A 16213-nucleotide genomic window follows, 5' to 3' on the forward strand; every position below is an offset into this window, starting at 1 on the left:
GGTTTTGTAAAGGGAGTCCTCTCTCATCTTCTGCCGTGTTCTGTATCGGTGTGTCCTTTTCCGGTGGTCTGTGCTGCTCGTTTGGGTGCCTTTCCACCAATGTGGTGCTGCCTTTAGGGCAGGGCATTGGTGTGTCCTTTTCTGGTGGTCTGTGCTGCTCGTTGGGCACCTTTCCGCCAATGTGGGGCTGCCACTGGGGACAGGGAGTGGTTTGTGTGTGTGCTGGTGGATTTTCTATCTTGTAACTGCTTTTAGCATGTTACTGTTCTTTTTTTTTTTGACTCTGCTGTTTCTGCATGTTGCTGTATTGTTGGGTTGTCAATAAACTTAAAATATATTGCCATTAGTCCCCAGCCAATAATAATCTGGCAGGTTATGGCAGATGGGTTGATGAAAATTGAGCGTTTGCCGGAGGCCAGAATTGAAGGAGTGCAGGCATCTTGACTGGTTGTCGGGTTGGAGGAGGTTACAGAAATGGGATGAGGCCATGCAGAAATCTGAAAACTAGGATGAGAATTTGAAAATCGATGCATTGCTGGGCCTGCAGCTAATGTGGCACGGAAATGACAACTGAATTAGATGAGGTGTAAGTTAGATATTAGCAGCAGAGTTTTGGATGAACTGACGCTTACACAGGGTGCTAGGTGGGATGTCAACCAGGAGAACATTGGAACACTTGAGTTGAGAGGTAACAAAGGCATGGATGACGGTTTAAGTAGCAGATGAGCTGTAGCGGGGCAGAGACAGGTGATGTTACGGAGCTAGATGTAGGTGGTCTTTCTTGATGATGTTGACGATATGGAGTCGGGAGCTTATGGTCAGTTCGGACACAAAGGTTGTAATAGTCTGGTTTAGTTTCACACAGGGACAGATAGACAATGGCTTTGATCTTCCCAGTATTTAATTGAAGAAAATTTATCTAAACTGTTTTGTAGCTGTATGATAATGTCCCAGAAACTTATACAACAGCTAAAAGTTCACTCAAAACAAGAATATTTAGTCTTATGTTTCTATGTCAGGCAGATGATGCCTCACAATTGATTCACTGCTTCTAATATATATCAGCACCTCAATATATTCTCCATTGCACAAACATTCCCCATTTCATTATCAGTCAACACATTATGTACAAATATCTCCAAGTCCAAAAATATCATGAGCATGAACACAAAACTGTAAGAAAATGAATACAATCTGACTAAGGAATTCAGAAGATACTTTGTTACCCAGACAGTGAGAAAGTGGGGCATAACTGAACGTGTTTACGAGGCCATTTTTGAGGGTAGTTAAGAACCAATCATGTTGATGGTGGGTGTGAGTGACATATGAGCCAGACTAGGTAAGCACAGCGGGTTTCCTTTTCTAAAGCCTATTCCGTTTATCGGGTAGCTTCATCAGTCAGTTTCAATGCCAGCTTTATACTTGCAGAGATTTTAAAATTAAATTGAAAGATTCTGAAATTGACATGATGGGCGGGATTCTTCGACCCTCTGCGCCGGAATCGCGCCCGGCGCGGGGGTGGAGAATAACCGTTCATGCCGGAAATGCGGCACGACGGCGCTTCCCGATTCTCTGCAGACCCGCCAGTCCCGTGCGAGGTCGGCGCGGCGCGGTCGGCAAGGCTCCGATCGGGGGGCGTTGGAAGAGGCCCTGTGGCGATTCTCCGCGGCCGACCGGCCAAACTCCCGCCGGCGTGGTTTACATGTGGTACCACCCAGTGGGAGCTGGGTCCCGCGGCTACGGTGGCGGTCCTGGTGGGGAGGTATCTGACTCTGGGGGGGTCCTCAGTGGTGGCCAGGCCCGCGATCGGGGGCCACCGATTGGCGGCCATCGCAATCTGGGAGGGGTCTACCCTCCTCCGCGTGGGCTCTGCTCTGTCAGCGGTGCCCGTGCCGAGGTGGGTCGCCCCGCACTTGCACGGACCCGCTTGCAACCGCAGTGCGCATGCGCAGCTACGCGGTCTGGCAAGCAGGGCCCCGTCGGCAGCCAGAGCTGCGGGACGCACGCTGGGGCTCTGCTAGCCCCCTGGAAAACAGAGAATCACCCCGGACCTTCGAAGAAAAAGTCCGGAGTGATTCTTGCCCGTCTTCCGGCGGGCGTGAGGACTTAGTCCCCAGAAGGGAGAATCCCGCCCGATGAGTTTTGAACACATTCTTGGAGTTACCAGCCCAGGCCTCTGGATTACCAGTTCAGTAATATGGAGAGGAATCCTCTGTCCTCTCTAGTGGTATGGTCGGAGGCAGGAAGGGCAGGTGGGAGGGTGGTGGGTGAGCACCCTGCCGCCTTCCTACCACCACCCCAATTAAGTCTGGGGCAGGAAGGCCTATGGTTGATCTTTCCACCTTCATCACCAATTGAGGTGTATAAAGGGACAATTAATGATCACTTAAGAGCATCATCCCGCTCCCGCAGGTATTAATCTAGTTGTGGGAATGCCTGCCACCATGCAGTGTGCACAACAAGCAAACAACTGCAGGTTGATTGTTTTCTCTTGGGATGAGGATGGATTGTCCTTTAAAGGCACTCAATGCCTGATTGAAGGGCTTGGCATTAGGAAGGGAGGGGGAATGGGCTGCTGAAAGCCACACCTTGCTACTGACACTCCTACATTCCCCTGCACCTCCAACACTGCAGCCCACTTCCCACGAAACCCACATGCCATTCCTTACCTATGATCCAGGTCACTCCTCTATAATGGGCGTCTGGTGGGTGCCTTTCTTGCAGCAACCACTATATCTCCCGTGGCACTGCTGAGCAAAAGAGCTGCTGATCTCCAATTTGCCAGCAACTCTCGGCAGGTGTTAGGACCTCTGTCCCTGGAGTCCTGATGTTGGGGAAAGGCTTGTCGCTGGCCTCTTCACTGCCTGATTGGCTTTTGGTTCTGCAAGCCTTGCCCACAGGAAGCAACACAGGTCTCGTGCCACAACGCCTCCATAAGATATCATAATCCCTGCACTGAAGTAAGGAGCTGCCAGTTTCTAACAACTTTGTCATGTGAGAGTACTTTTAAGACATGGATGTTTAACCAATGTACCTTTAAGAAAACTGATGTCAGAGAGTGGGTGGGGCTGAGGTCAGGTCAGCCATTTTGCAGTTTAGTTTTGCAGGTTTTTAGTTTCAGTTTTGAAAAGAGCTTGTGTGCGTCTGTGTTTTGCAGTGAGCTGGATCTCGGCCATGAAAGACTATCTCTGGATCATTTGGGTGATTTAAAGTAAAGCCTTTAACCTGATGTGATTTTGTTTAAAGGTGTTAAGTCTCTTGGAAGTTTGAAGGAACATTTTAAGGAATTATTTACTGTTGCAATATTTTCTGAGTTATCTTTGAAGTAAGGGGTGTTAAGAGATCCAATGTTTATTTAAGATGTTAAGTTGAGTTCATGGAATAAACAGTGTTTTGTGTTTAAAAACCCACATGTCCATAATTGAAATACCACACCTAGGGAACAAGCCGTGTGCTAGGAAAAGCAACAAATCCATTAAAGGGGGAGGTTGGTTGAACTCCATGATACATTTTGGGGTTCTGAAAACGCCTCGCCCATAACAACTTGCATTTATATTACTCCTTTAACATCGTGAAAGAGTCCAAGGCATTTTGTAGGAGAATCATTATACAAAATTCGACTCTGTTCCACATGGGTGATATTAGGACAGGTGGACGGGTTGGAAGAAGCAACTTAAAAAGGAAAAAAGAAACTGTTAGTCTCTAACTGACCTCAGAGCATGTCTACGTGCAAAAATTACGCTCTGTGGCCTTCAACAGGTAAGACTGGATTATGTACGACTCCACTTTAGGAACAGGATTAAAAATCATGCATTGCATGGCATGACACTCCTGCCCTGAGGAAGTCTAGGAATATGGGAATAGGACAGGAAACTAGAGTTGAGGTAGATCGGCCATGATCTTAGTAACTTCATTGCAGTGTTAATGTAAGCCTACTTGTGACATTAATAAAGATTATTGTTATTGGTTGAGAAGGCTCAATGACCCATATAGTGCTCCTATTCTCATGCTCTGACTGAGCCAACATGTTTGTATGTTAATAGGGTATATTATTCAAGAGTGATTTTTATGCAATGAGTGAACGACTGTGATATTAAAGTGTAAATCCCTTCCTTAAGTTACAGCTTCATTATTCTCTCCAACATTCTGCATATTGCTGGGAAACCAGCCTGGGAAATTTGATTCTCCTGTTTGTGTCTAATAAATGGATCTTGTGTCTACGGTTGAACAAGCAGGCTGAATGAACTAAGTGTTCTAACAAAGGTCATTCTGCCAATCTTAAATCTTTACTCAGTTGTCAAACCTCCAACCTCTTCTCAGTTTGACAATTGCAGGAAACCAGTGTTGTGCTTGTAGTGAAAACCTCAGTGTATTTAAGACTGGAACCAGGGGCAGAAAGCTAATTAATCTACATGGAAGTGCAAGACTTTAATCAACTTCAAGTCCCTTTATTATAATGAAATGTGCCAGATCACTCATCAAGACATTAGGTCAAACGCATGGATGAGGCAGCAAGTGTCCTTTACCAGTAATAGGAGATAACTTGGGTATTCACCAGATGAATGAGTTGGGGCCCGAATGGTGTACATGTTGGGCCATTACTGCTCACTGGCACAGACTTGACATTGATGTACCAATGCCTAGTTCCCAGTCTACTAATTGAGTCAAGGCTGCCAAAAATAGGGGCTGGTTCAGCACACTGGGCTAAATCGCTGGCTTTTAAAGCAGACCAAGGCAGGCCAGCAGCACGGTTCAATTCCCGTACCAGCCTCCCCGAACAGGCGCCGGAATGTGGCGACTAGGGGCTTTTCACAGTAACTTCATTGAAGCCTACTCGTGACAATAAGCGATTTTCATTTCATTTCATTCATTTCATTTCATTTCATAATATTAACCATAAAACGTTTCCCTACAGACAAAGAAGGATCATAAAAAATAAAGAAATATATCAATAATGAAGGTGATCTCACTCACCTCCAACGTGGTCGATACAATCTTTTCTACAGAAGAAAAATAAGCATCCCACAAGAACTGGGTGTGCTGTCGGAATGCCAGGATTTTGTCATTATCAATGGACCTGACTGTTGACGGAAGCTGCAAAGTAGAACGGGAGAGGCTTTTAGTTCAGCTTGCACAATCAAGCGCTGTTCAAAGGCAGTTTCTTAAAACATTCACCTCCCACCAACTGCTTACTGGTAGACTCCCAGCAGAGGCTACTTACCTGTACCATTCACTACAGTGATGGCTTTAACTCAATAATTTGCCATGTTGTTCCATGATCTCTGGGAGACCAAGGGCTGGATTTTCCAGTCGCCGACGCCGAAATCACGTTCAGCGATCGACCAGAGAATCTACATTTCTGACAGAATCAGGGGCGATGTCTCTTTCGCGATGCTCCGCCCCCACCAAAGCGGCATACTCAGAGAGTACGCCGCGCCACGTATCGACGGCCTCGTGAAGGCCAAGAAAAAACTGTATAGATAATATAAAGAGGGACTTGAAGCAGAAAGGATACACGTGAATAAAGTGGCACGGCCGGTTCAGAACTGACAACAATGGAGTGATTTTGATTATCGTTATTTCTGGGTGGACAGACAGGGATTTGGTACAAGTAATGAGTTAGGAGCTAGGACTCAGTGAATAGTGTTGCTGTGTCTATTTTGTACCTGTTATAACCGCCTCGAGACCCGCGGGATGATCCCTTTGACACTTTTGCTGTACTGAAGGAGTCAGAATTGTCATCTCCCAGATGAGAAACAGAAAATGCTGGATAAACTCAGCAGGTTTGGCAGCATCTGTGGACAGAAACAGAGGCCGGGATTCTCCCATCCGAGTTCGCTCCGCCACCAGCGGGAACCGAGAACTTGGCGCTTTGCCAAAACTCCATTCACTGCAGCGGGAGTGGAGAATTCCGCTGGCAAGAACGGACGGAGAATTCCGACTGGCGTTAACATTTCCGATCTAAATGACCCTTCTATAGATCTCTTAAGGACCATTTAGACCCAAAACATTAACTCTGTTTCTCTGCCCATCAATGCTGCCAGATCTACTGGGTTTACCCAGCATTTTCTGTTTTTATTTTAGATTTCCAGCTTTTATATGTTATGGGAGGGAACAGGATGAGGCTCAGGCCCCATAATCGGACAGCTCATCTGTATCCAAACATGAAGAATGGACAACTGGGTGAGGCAAAAGAAGGTAGTTTATGTCATTGGCCTTAGAGAGTGGCGAGGAAACTCTGGGCAGACGGGGAAGCAGCAAGAATAAAACTTTAACCAGTAATGACCAGATGGAATCAACAGCAATAAACAAGGATAGTAATGTCCAAATTGTCAGTGTGCGTGATTGAATAAAGAATGTGTGTAGTGTTCTGTGAAATTGAGGATAGTCAGCCTGACTGAAAGATTCAATCCAATGTCCATCCTTCTATTAACTCATCTATCTTCAGTTACTTGGTACAGGAAAGGTGTCCTCTCATTAATGAAGAGGCGCTGACGAGAACAAAAAGTGGGATTCAAACACACTCAGTCTATCAAGCACACTTCACTCGGTGAAAAACTGGGGACATGGGTGTAGAATGCAAAAGTTAGATGTAAAAACAGAAGTCAAGGACTGTCCGTTCCAAAGAATAGTCATGGTAATATTACCCGGGACGACCACTGAACTAAGTAAACTAAAGTGGATTCACCAACCAAGTGCATTTCTGGAGAAATTGAGGTAGTTGATAAGCATGGACTGGTTGGCCCTATGCTGTATATTCTATGTAACTCAATGCAATCTTTTTTGTTTCAAATGCTCAGGCACAAGTTGCATCAAAATGTGCTACTGCTTCTCAAAACTATGGTTGTACCTCTTCACATAATGTTTCGGCCATTCACGTCAGCAGAACCTTCCAGTCCTATCGACGGTGCACCCCCGGCGAAGGGTGCATTCAACGGAAAGTCCCATTGACAATGGAGGAACCAGAAGGTCCTGCCACCAGCCAATGGGTGGGCTGTCTCCGCCGCGACGAAACACGAGGCTGGTTGCACGGAAAATCCCGCCCTACGGTTGTGAGGCGTGTGACTTGAAACTATTATAGTTGCTGATCACTACAGCACTCTTACTAAATCTTTGACATCTCCTTGATTTTTTATATTATTGCGCAATAGGTGCATAATTTTTCCTCATAAGACCTGAGTGTTGAAATATAAGACACGTTGATGAGCAAAAGATAACAATAGGAGAGGTTGAGAGGACTACTGAGACTATGGAGTTTAAAGGATGAAGGCTAACATATATAAGAATATGGATTGAACAAGAAGCACTGCCTGCACAGAAGGCCAGAGAACGATTACTGCAATAATTTTGGGGCTTTTCAAAGTTGATAGAAATTGCTAAAATTCCTTTCATAGTCCTGCGCAAAGCAAGACACACAGCACAAAGTCCATGAAGACCAAAGAAATACTGGATAGATATTGTAAAGAGGGACTTGAAACAGAAAGGGATACACGTGAATAAAATGGCAAGGCTGGTTCAGAACTGACAACAATGGAGTGATTTTGATTATCATTACTCCTGGGTAGCAGACAGGGATTTGGTACAAGTTTGGAGCTAGGACTCAGTGAATAGTGTTGCTGCGTCCATTTTGTACCTGTCATAACCCCCTCGAGACCCTCGGGATGATCTGATTGACCTCCCCATGGCGCCCCTACTGAGGGGCGAAGGTCCAACAGTGGCTCTGGTTAATATCCAAAGATAAAGTCCGTCCCAGAAGGGGACCGGCATCTTCGGATGGTCCCGGCTGGGACTAGTTGTATTCCCCGTCGCTGTGCGGCTTTCATTTGCTTAAGAATAAAGTAACCTGTTTCAAACCTTTTCGGGGCTCCTCGTGATTACAGTGCTGGTGACGAGGACAAAATGTAACTAGAAGTGGCACTGCTGGATGTCCAGACTATAGCTGAATCTTGCAACAAAGGAGCAAGGTTAGAATAGATTTGAAAATGTTCACTCTTCGGGAGACTTGATATGTTTGGCACGAGTATAGAAGACTGGGCCGAGTATGCTGAGTGAATGCATTACTTTTTTAGGGCAAACGCCATTATAGGGGATGGCCGCCGGAAGGTGGTACTCCTTAGGGCCTGTAGGACCCCTACCTTTCGCATCATCAAATGTTTGACCTACCCCAGACTCCAAAACATTTGACGAACTTCTGGCGCTCTTGGCAGACCTCTATGAACCCAAATTGTTGGACATTGTCCAAAGGTATCGGTTCAATACGGCCAAGAGGACCCCAGGGAAGTCAGTTACAGAGTGTTTGGCATGCTTGTGCAAGCTGGCTGAGCATGGCGATTACGGGCCATCCCCACCAGAGATGTGTGCAGAATGTACAACATGGCAACCTAGCGGAAGTTGCTGCATGAACCATACTTGGATATGAAAAGCGTCATAGAGATCTCTCTCTCACGTGAAAGCACAGGGAAGGGAGTCCAGGATCCAGGGCTCATTAGAGATGGAGGTGAATAGTGTTCAGGCAACCAGAACAATGTTGGAGCCAGACTTGTTGGCCGAAGGCTTCTACAGCCCGGCGAGATGTTTGCCCTGAACCTCAGGAGGAGGACTCACAGAGATGTTGTGCCTATGGTCGGAGTAACAAAAGGGACAGGAATACCAAATCAGCCAAAATACGCGACGCCCAAGTCGGAGGACATGCCCACCTAGAGCCAGGGCTTTCCACCTGACACAGCCCGCTGAGGACGAGTTCATGCAGTTAAACTGCATGACCGCACCAAGAATAGCTCCCATCAAAGTCACTGTCCAGGTTAATAGCCACCCACTCGTAATGGAAATTGACACTGGGGCCACAGTCTCAGTAATAGGATGGCAGACATTCTAGAAAGTCAGGACAATAATCCAGCGCCTTGACCTGAGGACCACTGCGGCACATTTTACACGGGAGAACCTTTGGCCATCGCGGGCATGATGATGACTCCAGTTGTCTACGGGCAGCAGTCCGTCTGAGTGCCATTGATAGAGGTACAAAGGCCCTGACCCGGTCTGTTGGGTCATGACTGGCTACAGAGGCCCCATCTGGTCTGGCAGCGGATTGTAAGATGGGCACTAAGGGATTGTACGAGGTTCTAAGGATATAACTGGAAGTTTCCATTACAAGTGGGTGGCCATTAACCTGAGAAAACTAAAGGTGCCGTGGTCAAAATCTACATAGGCCGAGAAGCCCAAGCAAGACATTTTAGGGCCCGTCCAGTTCCTTATGCCTCATTGCCAAAGGAAGCCGATGAGCTCAACCAGCTGTAAAGTCTGGGAATCATTCATCAGATACAATACCTGGAGTGGGCAGAGCCTGTAGTACCGGTACTGAAACTTGTTAAAACCGTCCGCCTATGTGGTGATTACAAGTTAAAATTAAACAGGGCCTCTCATTTGGACAGGTGCCCGATGCCATGCATGGAGGACTTCGATGCAAAGTTGCTGGAGGACATTCCTTTTCAAAAGTTGATATGAGTCACGAATGTCTCCGGTTGGAGCTAGACGCGGCATCCAGGAGCTTAATGTTTTTTTTTGAAATTATTATTCAAGGCATTTACACATATACACACAGAAAATCAGAATAACATTGGACAAGGCATCGAGTATAAAAACTGGCAAGTCATGCTACAGTTGTATAGAACCTTGGTATGGCCGCACTTGGAATATTGCGCACAATTCTGGTCGCCACACGACCAGAAGGATGTTGAGACTTTGGAGAGCGTGCAGAGGAGGTTTACCAGGATGTTGCCTGGTCTGGAGGGGTTTAGCTATACGGAGAGGCTGAATAGACTCAAACAGTTTTCATTAGAACGACGGAGGTTGAGGGGCGACCTGATAGAGGCCTACAAGATTATGAGGGGCATGGATAGTGGATGGGCAGGCACTCTTTCCCAGGGTGGAGGGGTCAGTTACTAGGGGGCATAGATTTAAGGTCCGTGGGGTAAAGTTTAGAGGAGATTCACGAGGCAGATTTTTTACACAGAAGGTGGTGAGTGCCTGTAACGTGTTGCCAGGGGAGGTTGTGGAAGCAGATACATTAACGGCGTTCAAAAGGCATCTCGACAAATACATGGATAGGATGGGTATAGAGCGATACGGCATTAGGAAGTGCTGAGGATTTTGGACAAGGGGGTATCATGACCGGTAGAGGCTTGGAGGGCTGAAGGGCCTGTTCCTGTGCTGTATTGTTCTTTGTAACAACAGAACAACTCCATGAACAACCACATCCCACCTTCCCACCTGACACCAACCCCACATCACATCCTGCCTTCCCCATTTTAACCCTCAAACCCGCCCCCCCCCCTCCGCCCCCGCTTGCTGACCCCTCAATCCTCCGAAAATAAATCAATAAATGGCTTCCACCTCTGGCTTAACCCTTCTGCAGACCCTCTCAAAGCGAACTTGGCTGTCTCCAGGCTCAGGAATTCTGCCAGGTCACTCACCCACACTCCTGCTTTTGGTGGCTGCGAATCCCGCCACCCCAGGAAAATCTGTCTCCGGGCTATCAGGAAGGCAAAGGCCATACCATCGGCCTCTCTCACACCCTAGACACTCGGGTCGTCTGACATCCCACATATTGCCACCTCCGGACTCGGAGCCATCTCCATACCCAGCACCTCGAACCTCACGTCCGAGAACCCCTGCCAGAACCCCCTCAGTCTTAGACACGTCCAGAGCATGTGAACGTGATTCGTGGATCACTCGCTCACACTTATCCTCTACCCCCGCAAATAACCTGCTCATCCTCGCCACCGTCATATGAGCCCTAAGCATCACTTTAAACTGGATGAGGCTTAACTTGGCACATGACGAGGACGCATTCACCTCCACAAGGTCTCCACCCACGTAATACGATTTTGGGGTCGGGCAAGGGAAGATCGCGCCCTTAATCACAGAAAGGGAGAATCCCGCCCATGGTTATTATAGATCGGCACCCATACCGAGGCACGCTCCAGTCCCAAATGTTACCTCCATTGCCCTCACTGCCCTCACACCTTGAGGGCCGACACCACCACTGGGCTCCTCGATTACCTGGCTGGGGAGCACGGTAAAGGGGTCAACAACAAAGCCTTCAAACACATACCCCTGCACGATACCGCCACCACCCATCCCCCACAGCCCATTTCTTTACCTTAGCAATGTTCGCCGCTCAATAATAATTCATCATGTTCGGCAATGCCAGCTGCCAACGCCCCCCCCCGACCCCGATCCAAGAAAGCCCGCCGCATCCGCGGGGTCTTCCCCATCCACACAAACCCAGAGATCAGCCCATTGACCTTCCTAAAAAATGACTTGGAAACAAAGATTGGGAGGTTCTCAAACACAAACAGAAACCTGGCAGCACTGTCATCTTTACTGTCTGCACCAGTCCTGCCAGCGGCAGCACATCCCACCTCCTAAGGTCCACCTTCATCTGCTCTACCAGCCGAGCCAAATTCAGTTAATGCATCTGCGCCCAGCTCCGCGCCACCCGGATATCCAAACACCTGAAATTTGCCCCAACCACCCTAAATCGCAACTCCCCTACTCTCCTTTCCTGCCTTCTGGCCTCAATCAGGAACACCTCGGTCTTTCCCATGTCCAATTTGTAGCCCGAAAACCAGCCAACTTCCCCCATGATCTCCATGATGTCTTCCATGCTGCCCACCGAGTCCGAAATATATAACAGGTCGTCCGCATGCATTCAGAAGCTTCATGACCATCAATAACCGGAGGTCTTTACGAATATATAAGGCTGCAACATGGGGAATCATCTACTTGTGCGATTTTTCAGAGAGCCTACATTGAGTCCACGTTTCTTATTGACTACAGTCACAGTACTGATGGTGCTGGTGTCTTCTTCCATGTTGGCACCAAAATGTTTCAAACTGAGTATGCTGATCTGCTGTGCAGCCAATTCACTTGCATGGCAAATCTTAATTGCATTTTCCAATTTCAGGTCTTCATAAATCATAGATCATAGAATTTACAGTGCAGAAGGAGGCCATTCGGCCCATCGAGCCTGCACCGGCTCTTGGAAAGAGCACCCCATTTAAGCCCTCCTCCACCCTATCCCCGTAACCCAGTAACCCCACCTAACCTTTTTTTAACACTAAGGGCAATTTAGCATAGCCAATCCACCTAACCTGCACATCTTTGGACTGTGGGAGGAAACCGGAGCACCCGGAGGAAACCCACGCACACACGGGGAGGATGTGCAGACTCCGCAAAGAGAGTGACCCAAGTCGGGAATCGAACCTGGGATCCTGGAGCTGTGAAGTCTTCTTCCTGTAACAATGTTAGGGGCTGGTTTAGCACAGGGCTAAATAGCTGGCTTTTAAAGCAGACCAAGGCAGGCCAGCAGCATGGTTCAATTCCCGTTCCAGCCTCCCCGAACAGGCACCGGAATGTGGCGACTAGGGGCTTTTCACAGTAACTTCATTTAAAGCCTACTTGTGACAATAAGCGATTTTCATTTCATTTTCATTTAATCTCTCATGGAGTTTGTCATTGGATATGCCAAATACTATTTGGTCATGGATCATCGATGATTTAAGATTGCTGAAATTGCAGGACTGGGCCTTCAGCCTCAAGTCGGTTACAAAACTGTCGAAAGATTCGCCTGGTTTCTGGGTACACGTCCAAAAATGTATCTTTCAAATGCTTCACTTTTTTGATGCCGATCAAAGTATTTTATTACCTCATCATAGCTCTTGCTTTCCTCTTCACTATCAAAAGCAAATGTATGTAGATGTTGATTGCTTGTGGACCTGCCACCGTGAGCAGCAACGCAATTAAAACCTTCGGGGGCCGCATCGGTGGAGGGGGGGTTGAGGGTTCTCACCCTGCACTGAGTTCCAGGTCCGGCGAGCGGAGATCCTCAGTGCAGAAAGCGGGACTATGTGCGGCCTCGGCCACGTGTTCCCCGCTGGTGCTCCCGATCTACCTGAATGGTCGTTCGACAGTGATTCTCAGCGCTCTGAGTGCCAGGAAACACCCAGCTAATTGCACGCTATGGGACTCTGTTCCCATTTGGGTTTATTGCACCTGGGATCTCCAGAAACTGCAGCAGTACAGAGGTTTTTGGCAAGGGGACATGGTATACATCCGGATCTTAGGAGACGGTGCTCGGTGGATACTAGGGACGGTAGTGGAAAGGACTGGATCTTTATCATACACGGTGAAAAGAAAGGAGTGGACGGTGCAAAAGGACGTAGACCACCTTAGGGGTGGGGAGCCAGCACCAGGTTGACCCCGCTGGATGAGTCAGCCCTCCATCCCTCCTCCCTGTCACCCAAGGGCCAATGGGTAACAACCCCCATGGGTCCAGACACTGAGATGCGTGAGGTGGAAGACTCGAGGTCCAAAATGACCACATAAGCGTTCATGGTCTCGGACGACAGTTTCTCCAGGGAACGGTCGTCATCGGCACCCCACAGATGATCAGCGCAGAAGCGACATTCCCCAACGTGTCCCAGCCCCAACCCCCACCCCCAATGCAGCCCCGCAACCAAAAGAAGTGGGTGAAGCAAAGAAGGAGGCCTTCTCCACCCTCTATGACAGAGGGGCTTGCAGACCTCAGGGGGGGAGGAATGTTACAACCCCCATGAGACTCACGGGGAATGACCCGATTGTTCTCTCCGTGTGGCTCGTGGAATGCGAGCCCCCCCCCCCCCCCCACCACCACACCCCCCACTGTGGGGCGGAGGCTGAACAACAAGGGAATCGCTTTCTTTGGATGGACCCAGCTGGGCCTAATTGTATTCCCCGCCGTTTTGCAGCTTTTCATTTGTTTAGGAATAAAGTAATCTCTTTCAAACCTTTTTGTGGCTCCTCGTGATTCCAATGGTACCTGACTTACCTGGAGTAGGAGTCTCTCGTCACCCACCACAACAGCCTTGCTCCAGTCAATGACATCAGAGAACGGTAGCTCCCAGCCATTACTGAGTAGCACTGGGATGCAAGCGGCCTAGGATGAAGCATAATAAAACAAACTTAACTCGAAAACCAAACATTGATTTTCACAGAAATGCAGTATCGGAAATTTAAGGATTCTTTCTCACTCTCTGGGGTTGTTACTTTTGCTGGGTTAAAGTTACACAAACATGGACTGCCTTCTGGTGCGCCAGCTTTCACCATAGACAGTGATTATCAACAGGACACATTCTGACAATGGCACAGCAAACAATCTCATCCTCAACGAGCCTCTGCACTCAGTCAATTTCCAGTACTGGGTTACAGGATGGAGATCAGGAATAGGAACTTTGGCTGATTATTTCCAGCCTCCTCTTTCTAGTTCAATGAGCACTAGGACTAATTGCAATCCTTTGCTTGAGGTCAGTCAACTTAGTAGAGGGTTTCTCACACTTGACAGCACATTTATCAACTGACACTCTCACAAGGTCATTAAGGATGGTTTCAAAGATCTGTGCCAGCTTCTCCAACCCCTTTTAAAGAGGTGCCTCATTGGACCCTTTGAACTGAATGATGAGCATGGAATGAGAAGGTCATTTTTCTGTCTAGGAGTTGCGAAAACCCTGGGGTGGGATTCTCCATCTCGTTGCACCCGTTTTCTGGTGCGGCATGCCCCTGCTGGCAGTGGGACCTCTGTCCTGGCAGCCGGCCAATGAGGTTTCCCATTGTGGGTATCCCCACGCCGTCGGGAAATCCGTGGGAGTAAGTTGCTGCCAGCGAAATGGCTGATCCCGCCGATGGAGAATCTAGCCCTTGGTATTTAGTAGGGAATCGTATAATGCATTATGTCTTCACAGTGTAAGCCCGTTATTTATTCATTCTTTCTGGTCCTCATCATGTTACAAGATCAGATTGTACTCGGAAGACTCCATTAAAGAAATTGACTCTAAATTGCAGAGTTATTACAAGCAGACAAGTGACAGGGAGTGAAGGAACGGTGTCAACACTGGTCATGTGTATTCTTGGAGGTGTTATAACATGATCTCCTGCCTTCAACCACCCCCATCTTCATAATCCCTGCCATTGGTTGCCTGACACTCATCCTCAAGATGCCCACCTCCCAACTGGATGCAGACAATCACCTCATTTCAGATATATTGGGCTGGATTTTCCGCCATCGGGATGCTCCATTTTGCCGGTAGCCCATGTTTCCCCGACGGTGTGGGGCTGCCCCACAATGGGAAACCCCATTGATCAGCCAGTGAAATGGAGCATCCCGCTGGCGTGCTGAATCAGAAATCTGGCGCGGTGGGACAGAGAATCCAGCCCATTGTATTGTATATTTGGTGCAGTCAGGGTGAAAAGCCTGGGATAGTATGTGACTACTGCAGTCATGTTTTAAAAATCCTGGTTTGAAAGGCAGTTCAGCTTTTTGGAGACATAGTTGCAATTAAAGCATCGTAAACGTTTGGGCTAATGGACTATTTATTTATGTTAAGAGGGTAGATACATTGTGTTCAGCTTAGAAAGATTACGTAGTTAATAGGAATGGTCGGGTGTTCAAAGTTAATTTTTGGGTGGAAGGGGCGCTGAGAAGGTTTCTGAAGTATACAGCCACGGATTCTGCATTATTCTGACAGAGTGTCAGGTTTCTTTCTTTCAAGAAGTCTCAAAAGATCTCTCTCTCTCTCAACGTGGAATATCCAAGGCAGCTCAATACAGCAAGTATTCCTGAGTAAGCTAACTTTATTTAAAAGTGGATTGGGATCTGAGATGGTTTTGTTGTTCGAGTGGAAGTAAAGATAGCAGCTAAGGGTTATTGTGTCACTATATTGATTAGCATTGTTTAAGGGGTAATTGTAAGCTATTTTCTTGTGTGATGTTAAGTATATTTTAATTGTGTTGGTAATAAAGATTGTTTTAATGTACCATATCCATATTTTGTGTAAAATCACTCTTGGAGCGATGTATCCTTTCCTCACAGTCTTACAAAGTTAAAATAAAATATTGAGGTTTCTGTCCAGTATCCTAGCCACTGTTGGGGTCTGGTCCAGGATTATAATAATTACTTGATTGGATGATTCTAGGGCGGCACGGTACCAAGTGGTTAGTGCTGTTGCTTCACAGCCCCAGGGTCCCAGGTTCGATTGTCAGCTTGGGTCATTGTCTGTGTGGAATCTGCACATTCTCCCCGTGTCTGTGTTGGTTTCCTCTGGGTGCTCCGGTTTCCTCCCGCAGTCCAAAGATGTGCTGGTTAGGTGGATTGACCATGCTAAAAAATTGCCCCTTATTG

General features: G+C 47.6%; 1 protein-coding gene across 2 annotated transcripts in view; it reads right to left on the reverse strand.

The window, feature by feature from the left end:
• The window catches only part of LOC140415180 (exostosin-1-like), a 510761-nt gene that overhangs the window by 97181 nt on the left and 397367 nt on the right, over positions 1 to 16213 (reverse strand). For both annotated transcript variants that reach the window (XM_072501034.1, XM_072501033.1), the window contains exons 3-4: positions 13868 to 13975; positions 4975 to 5094 (exon numbers count right to left, since the gene is read on the reverse strand). In XM_072501034.1, the coding sequence (XP_072357135.1) occupies positions 4975 to 5094; positions 13868 to 13975 (228 nt within the window). The remainder of the gene's footprint in view (positions 1 to 4974; positions 5095 to 13867; positions 13976 to 16213) is intronic.

This window comes from Scyliorhinus torazame, chromosome 1 (assembly GCF_047496885.1).
Source record: "Scyliorhinus torazame isolate Kashiwa2021f chromosome 1, sScyTor2.1, whole genome shotgun sequence".
NCBI classification, from domain to species: Eukaryota; Metazoa; Chordata; class Chondrichthyes; order Carcharhiniformes; family Scyliorhinidae; genus Scyliorhinus; species Scyliorhinus torazame.